Genomic DNA, 25680 nt, shown 5'->3' with positions numbered 1-25680 from the left:
ATTTCACTTAAATAAAGCATACAGAACAGGCATATCCACAGAGACAGAGGCAGATTAGTGGTTGCTAGGGGCTGGGGGAAATGGGGAGCCAACTGCTCAACGGGTGCAAGGTTTCCTTTTGGGGTGCTGAAAATATTTGGGAACTACATAGTGGTGATGGTTGCACAACACTGTGAATCCACGAAATGCCACTGAATCAAACATTTTAAAATGGTTAAAACAAAGAGTGCCTGGGTGGGCCAGTTGGTGAAACATCTGCCTTTGGCTCAGCTCATGATCTCAGGGTCCTGGGATTGAGCCCTATGTTGGGCTCTCTGCTCAGCAGGGAGTCTGGTTCTTCTTCTTGGGGAGAAAGAGAGAGAGAGAGAGAGGGAGGGAGAGCACAAGTGACAGACAGGCAGAGGGAGAAGCAGACTCCCCATTCATATATTGACGACGAGTAAATCCACGGTACTCATCCAGACCTTCCCTGATGTTTTACATTCTTATTTCCAGCTAGAGCCACCTCAAAAATCAGCATTTTTTTTAAAAAAGATTTTATTTGTTTGTTAGAGAGAGCAAGAGAGAAAGCATGAGCGTGGGGGAGGAGCAGAGGCAGAGGGAGGGAGAAGCGGACTCCCCACTGAGCAGGGAGCTGAAGCGGGGCTCAATCCCAGGACCTCAAAAATCAGTATGTTTTCTTAGGCTAGTCACCAACTAACCTACTTCCTCCTCACCCTTGGAAAGGGAAACTAGTAGTGTACCTTCCAGTGATGTTTTTCTCCCCTCCGACAAGCGCTTTTTCGCTTTCTGAAAATGTTAAAAGCTCAACACATCTGCCACGTTTCTAGCCTCTGCTACCAATAACTGAAGCTTTATTTCTATTCCATCTTAAGATATAATACCAGGAGGCAGGAAGTATTATCAGGGAATTTACCACTGCTCTTACAAAGAGAAGAATTTCTGACCAAAAAAAGTAAACATATTCACCAAAAAAAAGGAAAAAATTCATTCATTCAATCACTGAGCATCTGGGGGTACCATGCACTGTTCCAGACATGAATAAGAGTGTTCAACAAGACGGAACAGGCAACTTCACTAATGGAGCTTATATTCTAATGAGAGGACAGACACACCGACAAGGAAAGAATCAGGTGTGATAAAAATCAAAATGCTGTGCTAGAAATTAACTGGTTGGCCATTCCCAGAACACCATCCTGGTTACATACATGGGGCAACTGTCCCTATATCATGTGGGCAGCAAAGCAGACATCACATACAGAAAATGAAGCTGCATTTTTGGGGTCATTTTGGCATGTGATTCTCAGAAATGCCTGATGAACTGGCAGACAGGACACAAAAATCTGTGCATAGAACTGCTTTTCTCTCCTATTAAGGGCATGAATCCAGTTTTACATTGGAAATCATTAATTCATAAGCAGATACCTTTAAATTCTTTTTTTTTTTTTAAGATTTTATTTATTTATTTGACAGACAGAGATCCCAAGTAGGCAGAGAGGCAGGCAGAGAGAGAGGAGGAAGCAGGCCCCCGCTAAGCAGAGAGCCCAATACAGGGCCCAATCCCAGGACCCCAGGACCATGACCTGAGCTGAAGGCAGAGGCTTAACCCACTGAGCCACCCAGGCACCCCAATGAAAATGTCTCTCCTTTAAATTCTTTTTCTCAGGTCAAGTGTTTTCAAAATTACATAACATTTTATTCCAGGTCCTTCTACAGAATTTACTACAGAAATTTTGTTGTTTCTGGAGGATCTAGGGAATCAGGAAAGATGGACACCATGTGCTCTAACAACAGGACCCAGTGCAAAATATGACCATTTCACACATGCACACACAAAACCACACCCTACTTTATTGCTTACACAAAAAGCTCTTGCGCCAACAACTTGCACTATATGTAACTACACACAACCACGCTTCACTATACACTCTGCACCTTGCTTCTCCACTCTTTAGAACTGGCCTGATGCATAAGCAAGAGTCAGAAACAAGACCTTGAAGCAGGGAACAGAGGCTTGAAAATCAAGTAAGTGCTATGACACAATAAGTCTTCCCCTTTTAAAAAAGGGCAGAGCATTGGTACTGAGAGGCGTAACTAGAATCACACAAAATTTTCCACTATATTTGCAGGGAACTAATTCTGACACTAACTGGAATGAAAGGAATTATAGTAACTGTTAGGAATGGAGAAAATACTTGGCAGTTCCAAGCACGTGGTGGTTGGGGGCGGGGGGGGGGAGCAGTATGGAAAGAGGGGGAGTCCCCAAACGGGAGAACAGAGTCACATGGTTTGCTCCCCAGAGATCTTCAGCGCTGGACACAGGAATCCAATTCTAAGCAACGGGAATATTAGCTCCCTTCTTGGCTGTGCTTTGTCTTTCAAGAAAGTGCCTTAGATAAAAAGAAATAATGCTTTAGAGACGATGGCTTTGGAACTGAGAAAGCCTACAGTCCTTGTTAACAGGATCCAGATGTTTTAAAATCCAGATACAAAGTTGCTTTAAATCTCTCATCCAGTTGACAGCCTCAAAGAACCTTGATATAAATGGCATATCCGAACATAATGCATTACAACAGGACCCATTATCACACATACTTTAGCTACACAGAGGATCACATCTCAATGCCACAATGCACATGTGTAACCCCTCCAGTAAAAGTCTAGTAACAAACAGTCGGCTGACAGCCGGTGGCGCGTCTATTCCGCATCACGGCGTGCTGTTCGCGTAGTGTGGACATGTCGTTATTTTCTCCATCTTCAGTGTTGTTTAGAAGCACTTAGCTTAGAAGTATCTAAACACGTGCACGCACGCGCGCGCACACACACACACACACACACACACACAGCTGTAGGTCAACCAATATTTGAAAATGATTAAATGTCAAGTACTCTGTTCTCAAAGCATTTAGGATAAAACACCTATGTTCTTCCTGTCCTTGAGGAAATGACAGTCCAATGGAAAAGAAAGAATTTAAACAAAGAGTCAGAAACAATTAAGAAAATAACTACTCCTATGTCAAGTACTGTGAGAAACATTGGAAAATGTAACATAAGAAATCCAAACTAGTCTGGAAACACTGAATGAGGAAAGGATGTTTAAACCAAGATGGAAGGGGTCACTAGGATTTTTCTAGACCAAGTCACAGAACACACAGGTTGAGATAATGACAGCATGGCTTAGTTGTGGAGTCGAAGAGATGCTTCGCCCCTGCCAGAAATTACTCTAAATCCAGACAGTAGTTAGAAACAGCTGAAGATTCTGAGAGGTGAGATATTCAGACTTAGTAGGATGTTCTGTAGAAGCACGTCAACAACATTCAGAATTCATCACTGCAATAACATCCCCAGACCCCTTTGCACCAGGAAGGCTGCCAAGCAGGGTGGCTGCCCATTGGGGATCAGGATCCAAAAGGGGAAGGTGGCTTCCACAGGGCTATGGCCCAGTGGGGACAGCAGACTGTTCACATACAGGGGGACTCCACAAATGAGGAGATAGATGGAGAAAAATGGAGCCGGTTTCTCCCTCTCAGGGAAGAGAGTTACAAATACGAAAAAAGGGGAAAAGTACAACGAACCCTGTGCTGTTGAACCGGAATTGGAGATATTAGTATAAACTAGTGGCTTTCAATGTGTATAGTGAGATACAAAAATGAATATAGATATGAGAGTGAGAGAGAGAAAGAGAGAGGGTGTGTGTGTCTATTTCCTAACAACTGTTCACTGAGAGAGCTTGGGAGCAGTGATCACCTCAGGAACAAGGAGAATTGGTACCCAGATCTTTGTTTCGAAGTATCACTCCCCACTAAAAGGAACCTGAGCTACCTGGCTGTTACAGAGCTGGGGATAATACGAGATGAGCCTAGCAAGTCTTCTTGGCCACAATGAAACAATGTACTCACAGAATGATGGGGTCATGTCAAAAGGACACAAAGCCAATTTAAAGAGGTTCTCACTGATCAAATATGGAACAGTATGAAGGTTGAAATAATGAATAATAGAATAGCAAATAATTACATGAAATACAATTTTTGTGTGGGATCAAGACCCATGTCCAGCTCCCTGCTCAGCAGAGAGCCTGCTTGAGGATTCTCTCTCTCTAAAATAAAAAAAATAAATCTCGGGGCACCTGGGTGGCTCAGTGGTTAAAGCCTCTGCCTTCGGCTCAGGTCATGATCTCAGGGTCCTGGGATCAAGTCCCGCATCGGGCTCTCTGCTCAGCAGGGAGCCTGCCTCCTCCTCCTCCTCTCTCTCTGCCTGCCTCTCTGCCTACTTGTGATCTGTCAAATAAATAAATAAATAAATCTTAAAAAAAATAATAATAAATAAATCTTTAAAAAAAACTCTCTATTTCCCTCTGCTCCTCCCTGCTCCCACTCATGCTCTTTCAAAACCCCCCCAAAAAACCCACCAAAACCCCCTGAAAAATGAAAAACAAAGAACCAAAAAGCGTGTTCAAGTCTTGAAAGGTAAAGAACGACTGAGGAACTATTCCAGATTGAAGGAGACTGAAGAGATAGGACAGGTAAGCGCAGTGTGACATTCTGGATTAAATTTGTTCTCTGCTAAAGACATCACTTGGATGGTCAGTGAAACTTGAATAGGGTTCTCTGGCTATTTTCACTTTTTTACAAGTTTGGAATCATTTCAAAACAAAAAGTAAGAGAAAAAATGTACAAATCTTGGAGGTGCCTAGCTGGCTCAGTCAGTAGAGTGTACTACTCTCGATCTCATGGCTGTGAGTTCAAGCCCCACAGCCCCACTTTGGGTGTACAGCTTACTTCAAAACAAAGTAATTGAATTAAAAAAAAAGTGGTCTAAAATTTAATTTAAAAGTAAACTTCTCGAATAGTAAATACACTCAAAAGTGTTCATTCCTTCTGGCAATGAAATGTAAATTAAAGCAGTGTTATGGTATCATTTTATACCTGACGGATTTTTATTGTAATCATCTGTTTATCTGTATGTTGGTTTGCTTTGTAAAATGATAGCTAGAAAGGGTTTCTTACTTTGTTTTCCAAGCACTGTGACATAATGTGACTCATAATCTTTACCAAAACTCTATAAAGAAGATTCAGTTATTTTCTCCACTTTATAGAAGCAACTGGGGCTTCGGGACTTAAGCGGCTTGTCTGAAATTACATAGCCTGCCGTGGTGGGAGTGGGGCGTGAACCACGGCAGCCTGACTCTCACGCCTTTTCCCTCAAAAATATACTGCTTTTCACATGCACCCAGGGCTGAGGTACCAAAACCTGTATAATCCTTTCGAAGAACAATGAGGCCAAGCCATCCCCAGCATCACCAAATCCTTTTGCCAATTTTAAGTTGCTGAGAATGTATCTTGAGGAAACCTATATGCAGAAAAGCAAAAGCTACATGCATAGAGATGTTCCCCATAATGGAAATTTTTCAAATGATGCATAGAAAAATGGCTAAATTATGATCCATCAAGTTGATGGAATATTCTACCATCATTAAAAAATGATAACTATGGAGATATAATGAAAGGTAGGGAAATGATAATAAAAGATTCAAAGTATATGTGTATTTGGAAATATGTAAAAACTGCATGTGCGTAAAAGCAACTAATTAAAGAGAATATTTTTTAAAATGATGATGGGGCACCTGGGTGGCTCAGTGGGTTAGAGCCTCTGCCTTCAGCTCAGGTCATGGTCCCAGGTCCTGGGATCGAGCCCCGAGTTTGGCTCTCTGCTCGGTAGAGAGCCTGCTTCCCCTTCTCTCTCTCCCTGCCTCTCTGCCTACTTATGATCTCTGTCTGTCAAAAAAATAAATAAAATCTTAAAAAAAAGAACGACGATAGCAGTTAGAAAGTCATGGGATAATTGGTGACTTTTTTTCCTTTCAAATATTTTTCATGGTATTTATAACCAAAAATAGCCATCAAATACTCCCAAAACATATCCCATTAACAAATGTCTAGGAAGTGACGTAAGGATTCTTTTTGTACTTTCCCCCAAACCTTCTTTTGGAGGAGATGAGTGATTATGTCCATTTACATGAAAAGTTTTTAAAAACCAGGCAACAAAATAAAAGAAATTTTATGATTCAATATCATCTAACACACACACATCTAGAAGGACCTGTGTTGGAATATCTAAGTGGCTATCTCTGGGTGGTGATATTATAGGAGATTAAAACCATTTTTGAACTTAGTATAATATACAAGTATTCCTTTCTAGTAATACTTGTCAAAAGCTTTGTATAGGTAAGCTATTACTAAATTAAAATACTTTAACACAATCTCAGCAACCGACTTCATAATTTTACCAGAAAAACAGGACAGCTTTCCCGTATCGTTTATTCTACACTCAGACTTCGCTAATCCTGCTTCCTTTGACTACACTCACCAATAAACACATCTCATGCTAATAGTCCAAAACGACCAATGAAGAATATACCTACCTATAGTTTATACAAGAGTCCAGCACTTACGCACATGCATCAGTGACCAATGAATTCTGATCAAGAAGGAAATGCTATTCATAGAGATTTTATTACAAAGATTTAAATATACTTTCCTCAAATAATACTTCTGTTCACTTTAAAGCTTAACAGAAAAACATAAGCTTGGAAAGCTAGTCACATTCCCCAGTAACAGAATGGTAAGAAAAATAACCCTCAGTCATTAGGTAGAAATACCTGGTGTTAGCACCAAAAGTGAACCATTGCTTTGATTTAGTGCTTTTGATCCCCTTTAAATGTTTTATGAAAGAGACAGATAAAATCTTGATGAAATCTGAGTATGGCTAATGAAGCTGAGGAAAAACAAAGATCAGAAAAAAAGAATAAATGAATAGAAAAGAAGCAAAACTAAGGGTCAAAATTGACAGTCTCTTCAGGGGAAAAAAAAATAATAATTCCACGATAGGCAGAGATAGATTCTGAGCATATTTTAATATTTTAATAGCATTGTGAAGAAATGTCCATGGGAATAAATAATGACGATGTTGATGACATCTGCCATTAGAGGTCATGGTTATCAGGGAAGAAAGGAGAACATCGGGGCAGAGCGAAAAACCAGTTATATTCAAAGCTATTAACTGTAGTCTTTAAAAACTAGAAAGATTTTCATGTGTCGGGTTTTCAGATTTGGCCTGTGTGAAGGAATGGATGTTCTGAACGTCTTGTGTGTTCTGTCATCCAAATACTAAAATGTGGATCCAAGCGGGGGGCGGGGGGAGTCCTAAGCATTAGACACCAGAGCCACGCATCCACTATCTCAAATCTGACTGGCTAACCCTGATGACGCCCTAGCCCGTCCTGGCGTAAATGTGGATCCAGGATAACTCATCACATTTTTCTTCCTCTCATGAGTTAGGAAGCAGCACACAGAGGCAGTGAAGCCATACCACGCCTGAAGTCTCCTCTCTCCTGCCTAGGCCACGCATGATTTTTGTTCTCTAAAGCCATTTCTTCCTCAAAAGAGCGCACCAACGTCGTCATCCTTCCTATCGGCAGCCCCACTGGGCTCTAGTGAGTGACATCCAGACATTTAAACTCAAAAGCTGCTTCAGAAGGGAGTTATTAAAATTCAAATGAGCCGGGCATATTGAAGAAGAAAACACTCGTTTGCATGCACACCTCCACATTCGGCCGTCCCATTTAGACCCACAGAGCGGGGTCTGGTTTTGTTTTTGTAAATGGGCTTCGGAGGCGGAGGTCAGCCTCCCACGGCCCCCACTCCTCTGGGGTCATCATTAGTGATGTGTAAGGCTGAATAGATTTTCCTCTGAATCTAGTCAGCAAACCTGACAAGAAGGCAGCCCTCTCCCACAACCTGAAAATGCCAAAAATCTGATTGGTAATATGGCATTTTAAATACTTCATTTATCTGTCTTAAAACGGCTTTCAGGAAGATTGCAAGTAATGTCACGGAGGCCAGCTCCACCTGATTTTTCAATTCTAGAGCAGAACATTTCCTGTTGTGCCATGACTATGTAATCATAAAAATGTTATGTTTAACCAACATGAAATCCTGAATTTCCCACAGGATTCAGAGAAAATTCATGTCTGTCAAGAAACAGGGATCTGGGAGTCCACATTACATTTTATTCACTGGAAAAGAAAAAGTATCTTTTCTTTTGTCTGAAGAATTTTTACTTTATTTCTCATGGAAATAACTCACATTGTCATCATTTAAAATTTTTGTAAGATATCAATGAGCAAACTAAAAAACAAAAGGAACAAAATATATATTCCTAAAATTATCCTGGCTATGGAAATTTTAGATGCTCCTTCGGTAAAAGTTCAATTTCTTACTAATGAAGACATCTCTACTATGATACTACCATAAACAGACTTAATTTATGAGACTATAAACAATTAACTCCATATTACATGTAATATACTACACATTTAATATATAACTATATTATGTACAACAATGACATAACTATATGTCCATTTTTACTGAGGGTATGTAAAAGCAGTCATGCTAACTCATGACCCTAAAATAATACTACAGTTTCAAGAACTCTAGGAACTAAAGGAGTTCATCTCCAAACTCTGAAACTAGTTTATAATCTAGAAGCTGCAGGGAGTACTGTATTCAATGAGAAATCAGATGACATGACCTTTAACGTCCCTTCCAAGAGTAAGATTTTATTCTTTTATGACCTTCATTAATTAAATCTGAGTTCTCCAGATTTCTTCAGTTTAATTTGTTTAAAAACTCCCCCCAAAACTGGGATGGCACTGGATTTGCCCAGATCGACCCAACCAGGCCAGGCAAGAAATAAACTAGCAACGATCAATGAAAGAATATTCTATGAATGAAACTATTTCCTGAGCTATCAAATTCTCAAGAGGGATATATTTTGCCCTCACATCGCTGAATAGTCGATGTGTATCAGTAGAGAGCATTTATTTAAGAACTTCTATGGCATTATTCGGACTCCAGTTAAAAACGAAAGGTGAGTCCATCTGTCTTCAGGTTGCTTGTGCTCTAATGTGGGTGGCTGCAAGAAAGAATCCCACAGGGACAAATGTTTGCAGAGAAAAAGAACACAAGATACAATTAAGAACTAGAGCCAGTGATTCCAACAACAGAGAGCCATCATTCAAGGTCCAGGGAGAAGACTTACTTCCAAGTCAAGTCTCAGCTGCATTTTCTCTTTCATGGTCAATACCCACTCAACATTAAGAAGAAAAGAAATGCGTGCTCATACTTTTTGAAAAAAAGATTAAGGTCTTCACAGATCCCCCTGACCCCTACCCCGCCACTCCCAAGGTCAGATACAATGATTCCAAGAGAAGACATGGTGTGTTGGCCTTGTAGTCAACACAGAAGATGGTCTAGCAGATGGAAATATTCTCTCCTTCATACTGATTATGGTTTAATCCTACAGAAGCAAGCTTGGGGTACCCAAACCTAACACGTAGAAGAATGATAGCATTCAAGAAATGTGCTCACTTGCCTTTTTTCCCTCCTGTGACGAAGAAGCCAATGGCCGCTCTAATAAAACTGCTCTCAGGCAAATAGCTATAGTCAGTAGGAACTGTGGAGACAGAAAATGATCAAATTAACCAGTGAACTTGGCGGGACTAATGAAGGAAAGATAATGATCTCCTGCTGCCATATCAACCGAGAGACAAAGCAGGGATGTTTACACCATTAATCTAGCACAACACTCCGTGGTGGCAACTAATTCTATCAGATTAAGTGACTGGCCTTGAAGGAATCACTTAGGCTATGCAAGCAAAGCTAAAATTGTGGTAAACCTAGCAGATTCTGCAAAATCACAGGGAACTGAAACTTCACTGAAGTGGTTTTAAAAAAAAAAAAAAGTCTTTTCCATGCTGTCACATCAATACGCCCCAGTCTGGTGACCTTCGGTGTCTGCAAGGAGTCCGCTGGCCTTTAGGCTGAGACCACCATTCTAGGGGTGACTTGAGGACATCCCAAGCCAGACTGATGAACCAGGGAAATGCCACAATCAGTAGTAACAGCAGCCGGCCTGTTACTTCAGAAGGCGGGGACCTCTCAGTGACCAGCATGTCCAAATCACCAGGTCTGCCTGCTGACCTGGAACACTGAGGCAGCAACACGGAGGCAAGGTGAGTCTGGGGAGTTTCTTAAATTCTTTTCCTCCCCAGTCCCCCAGAATTGCTTCATGAGATGCTTTTTGCCGCAACAAATGGCTCAACTGGAAAATTCCAACAGAAACAAGGAGCTGTACTTTTCCAGACATAACAATCATTGTGTTCCCATGAACCTGGTGTGAGACGGTTCACGACCACCTGACTTGAGTACATGTGGGGCCAGCCATGTAACCCAGAGCACAATAATTAAAAATCTATGTAAAAAAGCAAAAGCCTGACATCAGCTTGCTAATTTATCAGAACCTTACCTTAGGAGCCCACTGCCCTTCCAAACTAGCATTACTTAAGGTTTCCTCTATGACTAAGTTTGGTGGTTTGGTTTTGTTTTTTTTTTCCTTTTTCCCATTTTAACATGACAACTGCCAGCTGTTTCAAGTTCATTATGTTGGGAATGCTGTGGAACAATGTCCTAATTCTCTAGCTATAGAGTGTTTGAAAGTGAGGGCAACAGTAATTACGGTACTACGTGTTCATGATGATGCTATCTCTGGACTACCTGTCAGGGCATATGTGAAACTAGGTTTTAATGAGAAATCTTTGGTACCTAACCTCTCTGGTCTGGGTCCAAGAGAGCCAGTGTGTCAAAATTCTGTAAAGAGCAAGGAACAGATTCAGGTCCCCATGTATTATAGGGAAGGCTTCAGCAGAAAATCTTCAAGTACAAACTTAAATTAAGCATGTGGGAATTGCAAATATTTTTTATTGCTTTTTATTAAAATTGTGGAAACAGAAAAGGCCTTATGATGGTAAGACCTAGAATTTTAATTTCAATGCCAAGTATGTGCATATCTTTAAATGCATGTATTCCATTCTTTTCTTAAAAGCAGAGGCCTGGGATGCCTGGGTGGCTCAGGGTAAGGTTAATCCTCTGCCTTCGGCTCGGGTCATGATCTCAGGGTCCTGGCATCGAGTCCCGCATCGGGCTCTCTGCTCAGCAGGGAGCCTGCTTTCTCCTCTCTCTCTCTCTGCCTACTTGTGATCTCTCTCCATCAAAAACAAAACAAACAAACAAAATAAAAGCAGGGGTCCAAAGAAATCCAGTCATATAGGAAGAGACTTTTAATGAAATATGACTATTACACAAACTATAATGCCATCTAGGAAAATAAAAAGAACTCTCTTCTGTGCTTCAAGGACCTGTTCCTACTTTCTGGATTTGTTGCTAAACTAAGTGCACATGTAAGTCATGTCACCTTTCTAAGCCTCAGTGTCTTCATTTGTGAAATATGGGGTTAGACGGCATAATCTGTTCTCTGAGGGAGGCAGGGAGGAAGGATGAAAAGAGCAAGGGCTTTGGGGGCTGACAGAGGTGAGTTCAACTGTGTGTCCACCACCTGCTGCCATGTGACCCTAGGCAAGTCAGGAAGGCTCTCCGAGCCCCTCTTCTTCTGACATTAAAGAATGATGGTATTTGGGCAAGTCAGGAAGGCTCTCTACAGCCTCTCCTTCTTCTGACATAAAAGAGGGATGGTAACACCCACCACTTAAAGTGGTTGCAAAGGTTAATGCTCTTAACCAAGTACACAGCCCCCGGAGCAATCCCTCCTGCCAGCCCCAGTATTCTAAGATTCTGATCTTACCAGAGGTTCTGCTCTGACTTGAGGACAGAGTAGACAGATGAAGATGTCCTAGAAGCCAGAGAGCATTTGATTGAAGACCAATCACCCCAGACACACTGATGACCTATGGATGAAAGCATAACAGTTCAATTGGGCAAGATCCAAACTCTGTTTCATATAAGGTCACTCAGAGGAAATCATCTAACTTTTATGAGGTGGTGGCTTGTCTGCTAATGACAAGTTCTCTGACAAGACATAATATCACGTGTCTAGTATACTAAACCCTGGACACACAGGTGATCAAGGATTGTTGCTGAAGAAATGAATGGATGAATCAATCAGTCATGACTGGTCTCAAAGGAATTTTTTTTATAAAAAAGGGGAAAAAAATCCAAAAAGTAATTTTTTAAAAAGGGTGTTAGATATTTAAGAATACCTCTAAAAATGCAAGGAGATATTATTTTGTTTTCTTTAAGTAATGTTCTATTATTGCTTTATCATTCATAATATAGATTTTCTTAAATAAGTTTTCATTTATAGATTTTTCTCCCAAGTTATAAGCACTTAAGTTTTGGTATAATTCTTTTTCTGAGAATCACATTCCTACACACAAAAGAGAGTTTCTTCTGTTCAGAGATTTATGTTTCCTTCTCAAAGCATGAATTACTAAAGCTTGTTTATGTGGTAGATGTAATAATCAGCTGTATTTACATGAAGAAAAAAGTATGCTAAATGAAAAGACTAAATGAAAAGACTATCTACAAAGTTCTATATATAGTAAGAGTATCAATTGTGCGAAGCAAATAAGAATACTTGAAATAGGACCAATTATTATGAACACTTTTTATCTGTGACATCTGAATTAGCACTTCTCAACTATTCTTAGATATCTGTCCTGCCCTTTGATCACCTTCCATTTTACTCTGTCCTGAGGGCCTAACATCCCTTCCAGGGTCAGACTTTCATTTTTAAAGGAAACCAAGCCAACTTCAGTTAACTCAAAAATGCCAGCTTTTTTCCCAGAGGCAGTGCGTGTTTGTTGGTAAATGTGGGGCCATAAGCCACTCTCAAGTGCTGCTTGGACTGAATGTGAATAACCAGAGGTCTCCTCGTTTTCCAAGGAAAACAGCTGGTACCATAAAAGAGAAAGGCAGTAAAAGTAAGTAGCTGAGGGGTGCCTGGGTGGCTCAGTCAGTTAAGTGTCCAACTCTTGGTTTCAACTCAGGTCATGATCTCAAGGTCATGAGATCAAGCCCTGCATCAGGCTCCACACTGGGCATGGAGCCTGCTTAAGATTCTCTCTCTCCCTCTCCCGCTGTCCCTCTAACTGCTCACACACACATGCATGCTCTCTCTCTCCTACTCTCTGTCTCAAAAAAGGGGGGGGGCAGATTATCTGTTCTTCCATCCAAGAATTTTAAATTCCTCTTCTCACCTGAGTTACAGTTTTAATGACTTCGTTGAGTCGGGCTTGAAAATGAGAGGACTGGATGGCTTCTGACTTCAGCTGAAAGAAAAAGGAGAAATATCTACCCCAATATCCCCAAAAAGTAAATAATGACATTCCCAGTGGATGAGCTATCATCTTCTAAGCTATGGTATCATCTACCACTATGTCCTTACATTTCATAAACAAAAGCTGTGGGCTCCTTGAGGGCAGGGCCCGCACCGTATTTATCACCGATTTCCTAACATGAGTTCAGTGCAGTGAGCAGCGCTCACTGAAGAGCCTTCACTGTGTGAACACAGGCGCTCCTTAGCATTACTTGTAAACTGGAACACACATATGTCCACTGAGGGAAACATTTAAAAGTGAAACAACTACCTAGATATAAACTTAAACATGGCAGATACAATATGGAGGTTCTTACGGACAACTTCTGAAATTTCTTACGATTCAGTCACTTCTTGGGCAGGGAACTTCGTGGAAAGTACACAGGCTGACTACGTCTAGTTCTTATGAACTAAATAAAAGAAGGAACAAATCTCTAAAGGGAATGCTCCCCCAAGAGCAATTTTCTATATATCAAGGCATTGAAAAGCCCAGAATAACCATTACATGCTCATAGTAATGAGCAAATGTAATGAGTAATGTCTCAGCAAACTGAGACACTTGGTGCTCTCCTCTTGCTGTGGCCATGCACACATATAGATTTCTCCATTCGTGCTTTGTTTTTTGGTTTTACCTGCATTATGTCCCCTTCAGAGCCTACCAAGGCCACCATGCCATGAAGCGCCGCCAAACAAAGCATTGTGGGAGTGCCCTGAAAACAAAGCATCTGGTATGTCGAGAGGCAAACAATCCTGGGGTTTGGATCCTATAAAACTTACTATATTCTAGAGAAACCCTGGTCAAAATGATACTACACTTGTAGGGTCAACGTAACCTGCATCACCGAACCAAAAATGGCAGCCGACTTGAATACAATAATAGGCTGAAGTTATTCGATCAGAGGTCGCTTCTTCTTGTTCTGTATTTTCAAAACCACAATGCTGTTTGAAAGTTAAAACACTAAGCAAGTAGCCTGTTTAAAAAAAAACAAAAGCTATAATGGTCGACAGGATGTATCATTTACAAGGGATTTAAAGTTCCTACGTCCCTTTCATTTCAAATTGCCTATTCTTTTACTGTTAGGCTATATATCTTAGCAGCACCTATAAATGGTTCAATAAAGTTGCTCTTTTTTTCCATTATAAAAATACAAAACCACATGCTAGGATGTGCCCTCCTACCTGTGCTAGAACAGTTCTGATCCAGGCAGGGAGCAGTCTGTGGCCCAAGTCCTCAGCTTTTCCATGTCCGCACACAGACAAACCATGAACCAGGTTTCCCAACGCCAGGGCAAAACCTGAAGTCTGTTATAAATAAATAAAAACAAAGGGTAAAGAAAAGAAGAGCACAGATGGCACAGAATTTTATAGACAGCATCTAAGCACTTCGAGGGGCTCCCTTTCCTACCGATAGGTTCTTTTGCCATCTGAAAATCAGCGATTTGCAGAATTATTTTTTTTTTAATCAAGACTTTGGGGACACCTGGATAGCTCAGTCAGTTAAGTGTCTGCCTTCAGCTCAGGTCATGATTCCAGGGTTCTGGGATCAAGGACCGCATCAGGCTCCTTGCTTAGTGGGGAGCCTGCTTCTCCCTCTGCCTGCGGCTCCCCTTGCTTGGGCTCTCTGACAAATAAATAAAATCTTAAAAAAACAAACAAACACATATCTATCTCACCTCCCAGCAACTGAAAATTTCCTTTAAAAAAAATTCAAGACTTTGGTTTGCAACAGAAATTGCAGACCAACTATAAGGAATTCACCTGCACTGAATGGTTTATTTAAGGAAAATAATACTGGACCATTACAAGACTTGATTCCAATGATCCAAATTTTCAGAAGGAATTAAAGGGTGAAAATACTGAAGTAGATCATGCAAGCTTAGTCAACTCCCAAACAAAAGGAGAAAAAGTCCCCATAATGAGCACAGCATATGCAAACTTCCACATCTTGGTGTTGCAAAGCCTATTTTGAATTTAAGTGAGCAGTCACACATCCATAAACTAGTAACAATACAATACAATATTGTATTGTACCATACAATACAATATTAGCTAATAACCAGTGAATCCTGCAATAATTCACCCCATGGCCAATATTGAGACTTTGTGGAGAAATCTAAAAAAAAAAAAAAAAAGTCCAGATGGGGCAATTTTATAACATGTATAATCAGAGGGAACATATTTTTCAGTGAAATTGTCATAAAATATACATAACATACAATTTGCCATCTTCCCCACTTTTCAGTGGCATTAAATACATTCATACTGCTGTGCAACCATCACCATGACCCATCTCCAGAACTCTTTCATCTTGCAAACACAAATCTTATACCCCTTAAACAATATCTTCCCATCCTCCCTCCTGAAGCCCTTGGCGACCACCTTTCTACTTTCCGTCTCTAAGCTTCTGACCACTGCAAGGACTTCCTATCAATAGAACCGTACAGTATTTGTCTTTTTGTGATTGGTCCATTTCACTTAGCATCATGTCCTCAAGATCCATCCATGTTGTAGCGTGTGTCTGAATTTCCTTCCTTTTTAAGGCTGAATAATATTTCAGAGGGAACATTTTAAAGGTCTTTAAAGTAATTTGCAGGTATTTAAATTGTCCCATGCATATTCAGTCATGAGCAGACATTCTCTACTTTGAATTTGCAGAGCTTTGACACATCAGAGTCCATCAAGTATTCATATCTTTGCAAATTGTTATCACTATCCTTACATTCCCTAGCCACATGTTTCAAGGTTTTATAAATACCGGTGGAGAGAGAGAAAAGCCTTTCATACTCCCTCTGACAAAGAAAAAGAAGTACCTACAAAAGATAAAGTATAAGAAGTACCTACAAAAGATAAAGTATAAGGAGAGAGAAAAGACATCTGTGACCACTGGCTATGGCAGTGAGAAAAGTCGGAAGTTTCTCAGTTCTGGGGATGCCTCGGTGGCTCAGTCAGTTAAGCATCTGCCTTCGATGAGGTCATGATCCCAGAGTCCTGGGATCGAGCCCCACATGGGGCTCCCTGCTCAGCAAGGAATCTGCTTCTCCCTCTTCCTCTGCCCCTGCCCCACCACTTGTGCACACTCTCTCAAGTAAAATTTTTTTTTAAATGTTAAAAAAAAAAAAAAAAAGAAGAAGTAGTTCCTCAGTTCTGTGCATGAAAACATCCAGAGAGTAGTCTAATCAGAGTCAGTCAAGATTAGGACTCAGCAGCAACATGAGACCCAAAGAGAGGAGTGATCAGGGCACACATTCCAACCTGTTGGTTGTTTTCTACCAACATCTGAAGCTTGTTCATGATATCTTCAGCCTCCACAGCCTCAACAATCCCGGTACTGAACGCTGAGGTACATACACAGCTGAGAGTATAGGCAAGGACCTAGAAGAAGAGACGGCAGGAGAGGTTTCTTTGTGAGGGAAAACAAAAGAACACAATTTAATGGACATCAGTGTTCTGTCCACCTTCTCCCCGGGATAAGGACTGGATTGAAGTATGCCTACCACAGACCAGGCACTGCTCCGCCGCCTGACATGTCCTCACGATGGTATGAGATGCGGGTCAGAATCCCCACTTTAACACATAGGGATGTTGAGGCCTGACTACATACAGCTTCCAGTGACAGAGAGGCAAGATTCAAGCCCAGGTCTTTAGACTCAAAATCAGAAAGTTCTCTCACCATCTCATGTCAGAACACTGGATCTATTGACAGCAGAGGCTAGATTTTCATCACCAGCGAATGTTACTAATAGCCATGTGCTCTGATCCAAGGCCAAGCCGGAGAGGAAATTCAAAGATGTGACCCATGGCTGCATTAAGATTCCCTCTTAGGAGTGGGGCATAGCGGCCAGGCATTCGGGTTTTAGAGTTACATAAATCATGTAAAATAGAGGTAATATTCCTTACCTCAGAGCACCGGTGTGCTAAGTAATACATGAAAAGATGAATAAATGAGCAAATTATAAATAAAAGAGAATGCTGGGAGTCAAGACAGCCCACACAGGTGTACGTCCCACACTGACCACTGACAGGCTAAGAAACTTCGGGCAAGTCCCTCAATCGACTTGAGCCTCAATTTCTGCAAATCCTGGCTAGTCATCCCCTCCCCGCTACCTCACACTTTCCTCATGAAGCCCTCCTTCACAAAGATGTTGTTAAGGCAAAGTGGAAATGTTCAACTCCCAATCCTGGTCGGTACAGCATGAAAAAAGGAAGCTGTTTGTAAGGTAGAAATTGGATAATAAAACATCAGAGGGGAGGGGAAAAACCTGGGCTCCTGCTCGAGGCCTCACACGTCGAAACATCAAGGCAGACCGAGGCATTAGTGCTAAAAACCCCACTTTCGTTTATTGATCGAACTGCCCCTCAGTGGCAAAATTTTCTCGCTTTGCTTAAAAAGATAAGTCCTTTTCAACTGTGCTCTGCAACTGCTTTAAAAATGGAAATGTGGTGCACATAGTAGAACAAAACTTCAACCCTCTGTGCCCCAAAGAAATTCACAGATTCAACAAGTCCTATTGCTGAAAGCAGAGGAGCCGAGCGGGGGAACACAGCAGCCATTATGTGCCCATCAATAGCTCGTGGGCAGGCCCGGAGAAAACAGAATCTGCTCTAATGAGACAGAGAATCTGGCCAGGCTAAAAGGTCATCCCCGGGTCTCCGGAAGACAGAGCCCAGGCCGCCCAGCTTCACCTGGGCAGAGACACACACCTCAGACGTTCACTCTGAACGCGGTTGACACACAAAAGCTGTGTCCCAGGATCCACAATTCTGTGTATTTTTGCACCGTAACAGAAAAATCTTTTCATTAAGTGTGGTAAAGGGAATTTCCTCAATGACTTTTCATGCTAGCTGACATTAAAAAAAGAAAAAAAGAAAAGAAAAAAAAGAAAATGCCTTTTTCCATCCACAGTTTCTTAAGCTTACTCCTAGCCATCTTTTAAAGTAACATTTGGCTTGAGTGTAATTCTAAAAATCTCCATTGAACCTTCCTCCAGAAATCGCAGCTTTTCTTAGAAAGTGCTTTCTAGCGCTGCTGACTTCGTTTTTTGCATTCACTAAAGGCTCTTATCTTAAAGGCCACATTTAAGTCTGAGTTGATTTAAACAGCTGCACAGTTTGAAAACCTTATGATCTAATATAGGTTGTTTGCCACTCAAATTCTTCTCCTTATCCCAGTTGAAACTGAGGAAGAATTTAATTTCAGTGTTACCAAAATATGAGAAGTAGAAAATCAGTGGCCAAGGGAAAACATGAGACAACAAAGGGAAGAAAGCCGTAACCTCCCGCTCCTACCTCCTGAAATGTTCTGCTTTGGCTCCCACTGTCATCTAGGTACGTCGAGAGCTTCCGAAGCGATGCTGCCACGTGAACTCGGGATTCTGTCTGGCTGCTGTGGCTCATGAGAGACAGAACAAGTCCAACTCCCAATATACAGCCCGTGCTTGGATGCAAAAAAAAAACCAACAACAACAACAACAAAAAAACAAACTTAAAAATCACTGGAAATCCACGTTACTGCTCTTCACTCATCACGGGAGTTTATAATACTCTTGGACCTGAGATGAGATGGCTGGATTCTCAGTCTGCTGCCTGGTATATAAGTGTGTCCCATGAACCACCACAGGCACACCCACTGCCCCTCCCCACCTTAAACGGAAAACTTTCTATCAGAACAGGTGTCTCTGGCCCATGTTAGTGCTGTGGATACACTGGGGAAGAACAAACGAAAATATGAAATAGATTTGACTTAAACTCTATGGTGAGGTAGGACGATGAATAAAAAGTCAAGTCAAACCAGCTCGATCCCCACACTGGGAGAAGCTCTGTGGTCCTCAACCCCATCCCCCCATGTCCGCATATAGACGGCGCTACGATGAACTGAATGAGAGAAAAGACTCCATTTCAGAATATGAGCTGAGGACAGCTGACTAATGACAGGGGGGACACATCGCAAGCCATGATGATGAGGTACTGCTAAGTGCTTCGTGTTTCCTAGTCAACTTCCACAAGTGGAATTTCTTAAAGAAACTGTGTTATTTGTCTGCGCACAATGACATTAATCCTCTTCTCCCCTCTGATCCCTCAGAGTACCACTGGGTCAGAAGAGAAAATGGACAAATGACAGGCTTGTCAAAAGTTACCCCATGTGACAATTCAATTGGAATCTTAGGCTTTGTGCCCCAGTTCTTGGGAAAGAATACATATCCATTTAAGGAAATAAAAGGGGTCTCCCAGAAAACTTCTAGTTAGAATGATTAGATAATGCAGCTGTAGGGTGATTTTCTACTTAAAAAAAAAAAAAGTTTCTGTCATCATTGTTGTGTTTTGAACTGAGAAAATGCTGAACTGTTTTTCAGAAATCATCTCAACTCTGGTTTGGCTTGCCTGGCATGGTATCTGGCGCTGAAGACGCCATTCCAGGGCATTTCTCCAGTAACATATTTCAATGCCCATAAGTTATGTTACTTTACACGTCTATAGTATCTATCTCCTTGGCTGGCATCAAGAACCTTCACATCGTTTCCTGAATATGTTAGCTCCTTCCCTCAAACACCTCCTGCAAAAGAAGCATCCACAACAGATAAGAGACACCCAAAAGGACAGAGAGGCTACAAGATTTGTTCAAGGTCCTATGGAGAGTTTCCAGCAGAGCACGGCCAGGAGACAGAAGCTTCTCATTCCCAGCCTTCTGCTCCATCTGCCAAGCCCCAGGCCCTTCTCAGGGCCCCGTCGGGATGCCCTGATGAAATGCCTGGGAGAAGGCACTGTATCTCAAGCCTGTTTTCCTCAGTTCTATTGTGTAACTATCTGGCATTAGGAAATCCTTTGTAAAGAAGCTACTGCAGTAATAATCCATCATTAGCCAGGCAGAACTGCTGTTCCAGCTTACAGGAATTTAACAACAAGCTCGACTAGCATAATGCACTTCCAACCAGTTAAATCAGCGCCTACCACCTGAACACGGCACGCTTTAGAGACCAATCACATTTCTGAAAGAGAAAAGGTGCTCTTCTTTAGTATGGGATTTAAAGTCTTTGTTTCCATTTAGAATCTATAGGGAAGGTCTTTTTTTTTTTTTTTTTTTTTTTGGCTTTTTCTATACTGGCGCATATAAAAATTGACAAAATTAGAACCAAAGATATAGTTAGACAAAATGTGATTAATACTTAGAAAAATTTGACTTTTGCTCCCTCTTGACTATTTAACTGCTACTTTCGATTAAGATTTCAAATGTTACTTCCTCAGGGACACCTTCCCTGGCCCAGCAGGGAAACTCTTCGGGACTCTCCCATAATGCCCCATACTAATTTAATTCAGACAATTTTATTTATAAATTTCAAGTTTTTTAAAGATTTTATTTTAAATTTCTATTTTTTAGAATAGAATATTTTTAAATTTCTATTTAAAAAATAATAAAGATTTTATCTATTTGAGAGAGAAAAAGAGAGAATGAGCGAGGTGGGGAGGAGCAGAGAGAGAGGGAGAAGCAGACTCCCCTCTGAGCAGGGAGCCTAACGGGCCTCCATCCCAGCACCCTGGGACTGTGACCTGAGCCGAAGGCAGATGCTTAACCAACTGAGCCACCCAGGCGTCCTTTAATTATAAATTCTGATGAGGATTATTTGAAGGACTGTTTTGATTTCTGCCCATGTCCTCCACTAGTCTGGAAGCTCCACGAGGCTGGGTATGTTTTCTAATTTTCCCTCACTGCAGTATGCTGCTTTGACAGAGACAGAGTTCAGTCAATATTGAATGCTGGAGAACTGACCCAATACAGGGTTTTAAGAGAGTCCAAAGTAGAGAGAAGATCTACAAGTAAAACAGCAAAAACAAGACTGGATTCTTCTATTCAGGTTGAGGCAAAATTTACCAATGCTAAAATACACTGAATATATTATCCAAGATTCAATCAAGAAAACTCAATTTCCATTTCTTGCCAGACTAATTTAAGAAAGAGGAGTGTCAGATTTCATGCGGGAAAAGGAGACCTCTCAAAGCTCACTTAAGTTTCGGGGTTCATCTTTCTCAGTAAGTAGCAGGCATCCTATGTCTGGCCTTTGGGGGGCTATCCTGGGTAGGCAAAAATCTTTATCTCCTGGACTAAAACTCCTCTTTTACTATCCCAAGGCATGCAGGCACAAAGGCTTAGAAAAAGACATCCTGGTTCCTAGTTCACATTTACCTAATATTATCACAGCATAATTATTCATGGGCAAGGTTGCCATTCACTAGTGATTCTATTCTATTGCTACAATGATCAGTGACTGTTGTCATATGTGAACATACAATCTAACTATGGACAGATGTATGCCAATATAAATACGCTAGGATGTATGTGTCTACTAACCGTCTAAACTCCTACTCCATCTCATTTTTCCAGCATGCTCCAAGAAGATAGTCCTGAAGCTTTATTCCTGATATTTTCTTCTGATTTCCAAGTGGTCTATATTTTAATTTGGGGGGGGGGTCCTAAGTCTTAAAGATTCCCCTAGGTGCTTAGGTCAGCACTGCTATACATTTACCTCATCTTAGCTCCCTTTTGATACGTTTGCCGGCTCTAAACCATGAATAACTTGGGCAGAAGTAGCTTCTACATCTTTCTCTCCACTGAAAACAAAAAAGAGTTCCATGGTGGTGTCTCAGAGAGATGAAATAAAACGAAATTATAATATTAGGTATAAATTTCAGGTTTTGGAATTACTAACATGAATCTCGAAGAATACTAACAAATGACAAAGAGAATGTGAGTTTTAAAATTATATGCCCTATTATGTCTTTACTTCTTTGAATCTCTTATCCAAGTATATTAAAATATCACTGGCAAAAAGAAAAGCTGTGCAATTCTGCTCTGTGGGTTGCTATATCAACTGAGATATAATGATAAATTGTTTCTAAAATTAATCAGGTATGAATCTTCAATTCCTGACTTTATTGTGGACAACCCTGCAGATTAAGTAGGAGGCCGTCTAATAATTAGTTCTAATAACAGTTAACATTTGTATAGCACTTTGCCCTTTACAGAGTGCTATACAGATGTTATCGTATTTGTAAAAGCTCAATAGCAATTAACCAGCGCTCAGGTCATTGATGGATGGCAGGACTAGTTAAGGCTGCGGGGACTGCAATGGCAAACAGGTACCACTAGATGGCAGCAGAATGTAAGTGATCAGGCCACCCTCCCCCTCCACCAGCCCAGGTGCTGGGTCCTCTCAGCAGGGACATGTCTATTAAATCACAGAAGCGTGGTGAATTTACTCTGGGTGAATTCTATCACTTGAGGTAGCAAGCTCCCAGGTCTATTAACTACCTCCTGGTAATGCTTCCACTATTTCACTTGAGGGTAGAATGCCGGAGACTCCTGAATCTCATTAGTCAGGGGAATACTTTATGCCTGGGGGCTGGGGGGGGGGCCTCTGGGGGGGAGGGGGTGGGGGGGTGGGTGTGGGTGTGTGTGTGTGTGTGTCTGTGTGTGTCTGTCTTTCTGTCTCTCTTTTTAATAGTGAGATACACCCACATGTCAAAAAAAAAAAAGTAGTAAACGGGCAGCTGGGTGGCTCAGAGGGTTAAAGCCTCTGCTTTCGGCTCGGGGTCATGGTCCCAGGGTCCTGGGATAGAGCCCCACATCGGTCTCTCTGCTCCGCAGGGAGCCTGCTTCCTCCTCTCTCTCCGCCTTCCTCTCTGCCTACTTGTGACCTCTGTCAAGTAAATAAATAACATCTTTTTTTTTAAAAAAAAAGTAGTAAACACCATATTGTCAGCAAACAGCTTTCCTTCTACTGAAATGCACTCTCCCCACCAAACTATGTAAGAGACAGAAACATGGCTTTGATGGCAGACGACCTAGGCTTCTCCCCCAGCTGCTATTTGTGTGACCTTGAACCAGTCTCCTGTGTGAGAGTCATTTTCTTAATCTGTAAACCAAAGCGATGACTGTTCCTGTTTTAGTATCAATATTTAGATTGTCATTGGGGCTGAATGACAGGAGAAACGGATGTGAAAATGCCTAGTGCAGTACACAGCCATGTGGTATTAGTTGAACTGAAACCAGAGACAGTTACCTAAGCGCTTCAAGCTACAAAGCGTTAGGAACGACAAAATACTAAACTTCATTAACTGTAGAGAGAACGGGAGTTTGAGAAGTTGGAGAATTTCTTGAAGGATCTGGGCTTTTAACTGAGTTCTGAGAGACAGGCAAGACTTTCCTAAAGGGACAGGAAATTTCTGATGACCCTATTCTACTTAATTCTCCAGGTTTAGTCCCGATCTGGGCTCACCCTTTCCTCTCCTAAGCACAGCTGATCATTACGGAGGTAAGAATCAAGGAAGAATAATGAAGAAATAAGAATCCTCTCGATATAAAAAGTTAATGGGGACACCTGGGTGGCTCAGTGGGTTAAGCCTCTGCCTTTGACTCAGGTCATGATCCCAGAGTCCTGGGATTGAGTCCCACATCTGGCTCTCTGCTTGGCAGGGAGCCTGCTTCCTCTTCTCTCTCTCTCTGCCTGCCTCTCTGCCTACTTGTGATCGCTCTCTGTCAAATAAATAAAATCTTTAAAAAAAAAAAAAAAGGTAATGGTAAAGTTAAATGTCCTTAGACATAGGAGGTTTTTATATGCATAAATACCCACACTATGGACAATTCCATTATCTCTATGGCTCTCCTTCATTCAAACAAACTTCCCACAGACCAGTGGAGATAATACATGTAAGTCATAAGGCTGAAAGCCTGCAGTAAGTTGATCCACAAATGTGTTCCCGGCTTTGTAATACCATGCCTTATAGCTATGATGAATACCTCTGGGGGAAGGCGGGGCAGGGGGAAGGGAAATTTATCTTACTCCTTGGCTGTAAAAGGCAACGCCACCAACATATGGATTGGGCTGCAAGATAGCAACTCTTCATCAGACCCGATATCAGCTAAATGGCCCTATCCCTTCCATTCATCATTTTCTACATTCAAGAGACTTCAATCATGCCACTGAACTCTCTTTTCCCATATTCAAAACCACACTCTTAAAACATCTCATTTCATTTCTGAAGTGTTTCATGATAAACTGGGTGGATGTCAATGATTCTTATCTCATCTTAGCTTGCATCTCAGAGAAGATCTTCTATCATCTACCAAGTAAAGATTTGACTTCATCTACTCATAATGAAATACCTGAGATATGCAATTACTTCTACTATTGACTCTTTTCTCCATCTGAACATAGCAGGCTAGATGACTTGAATGTAACTTTAGGTCGTAAGTTCCCTTAAAGGCCGTGAACGTAAACAGTCACATTTGAGCAGTGCCCGAAACAGCACAAACTAAATGAGTTAATAAACTGGAGCTTAGGGCTTACAACGTGTTGAGATTTTTAGTAACAATGAACACCAGAACATCTAAACTGGAAGTTCCAAAACACTTGGAAGTCCAAAAAGATACAATGTAAGTCCTCGACTGCCTTAGTACTTCAGGAAGCCTAATAACACTATATTCTCCCACAGAAGTCACAGACCAATTAAAACATTTAGAAAACTAAATGAGTAAGTTTAAACAGTTTTTTGAGGTATTTTTTTTCTTTTTTAAAAAAATATTATTTTTAAGTAATATCTACACCGAACGTGGGGCTCGAACTCAGAACCCCTGGATTAAGAGTCGCATGTCTACCAACTGAGCCAGTGAATGCAAGGTATTCTTTTCTAATTATTCTTTTTTGTTTTGATTACCTTTCAGAACTGGAATAATAAGTTTTAAGATATTTAGTTTAATAGGCAAAATTTTTAAAAAGCATGAGGTCTGCAGTGGGGCAGAGAGAAGTGATTAATATTGAGGAGTTTGGGAACCCCAGACGTAGCCTATATTTGTTTCTGTTTTGATTCTTTAGTCATTGGATTTCACAAGGGAAATCTAAATCATGGGTCAAAGGTTCTCTTCATCCAATCAAATTCAAAGAATAGTTTCAACTATTTAAAAAGGTTAAGTCATGCATATAAGTCTCCAGATACATGCCTCATATGATAAGTAGAAGACAGAACTAAGATATTAATAACTTAACGACAGCCATGAAATGACATTCATTACTTTGTATTGAAGCAAACTCTCTATTGCTGAAACATGGTTTTTAGAACAAGTACCTTTAACTACAGGTTCTGATTATTAGTGAAAAGTCTTTGCAAAGGAATTCAAGATCCAGTCCTACAAATAATTCACGATTGAAGGTAAAGTTTATGGCAGAGAAAGAGTCAATCCCCATGTATCAGAGAGGAAATGGAACCAACATACTTATATTCAAGACTAGGATCAAAGCAGCAATTTTCCAGGGTATCCAGAGACTTCATCAGAAGGAGGTTCATCTGTTGGCCAGATATATCACTGGGCAAAGACCAAGAGGAAAAAGTCAGTTACTTAAAATCATTCAAATACCCAAAATACCATATACTATTTCCTCTTAATATTTTACTGAACAC

General features: G+C 41.0%; 1 protein-coding gene across 1 annotated transcript in view; it reads right to left on the bottom strand.

Annotated features, from left to right (window-relative positions):
• Positions 1-25680, bottom strand: part of LOC111156619 (focadhesin) — a 320134-nt gene that overhangs the window by 46442 nt on the left and 248012 nt on the right. The window contains exons 28-35 of the mRNA XM_022517613.1: positions 25496-25585; positions 18520-18667; positions 16486-16605; positions 14413-14535; positions 13866-13943; positions 13115-13186; positions 11701-11803; positions 9436-9516 (exon numbers count right to left, since the gene is read on the bottom strand). Of these exons, the coding sequence (XP_022373321.1) occupies positions 9436-9516; positions 11701-11803; positions 13115-13186; positions 13866-13943; positions 14413-14535; positions 16486-16605; positions 18520-18667; positions 25496-25585 (815 nt within the window). The remainder of the gene's footprint in view (positions 1-9435; positions 9517-11700; positions 11804-13114; positions 13187-13865; positions 13944-14412; positions 14536-16485; positions 16606-18519; positions 18668-25495; positions 25586-25680) is intronic.

The sequence above is a fragment of the Enhydra lutris genome, unplaced genomic scaffold, assembly GCF_002288905.1.
Source record: "Enhydra lutris kenyoni isolate GAN:26980312 unplaced genomic scaffold, ASM228890v2 scaffoldscaffold47, whole genome shotgun sequence".
Taxonomy (NCBI): domain Eukaryota; kingdom Metazoa; phylum Chordata; class Mammalia; order Carnivora; family Mustelidae; genus Enhydra; species Enhydra lutris.
This window is presented reverse-complemented; position numbering and strand designations above follow the sequence as displayed.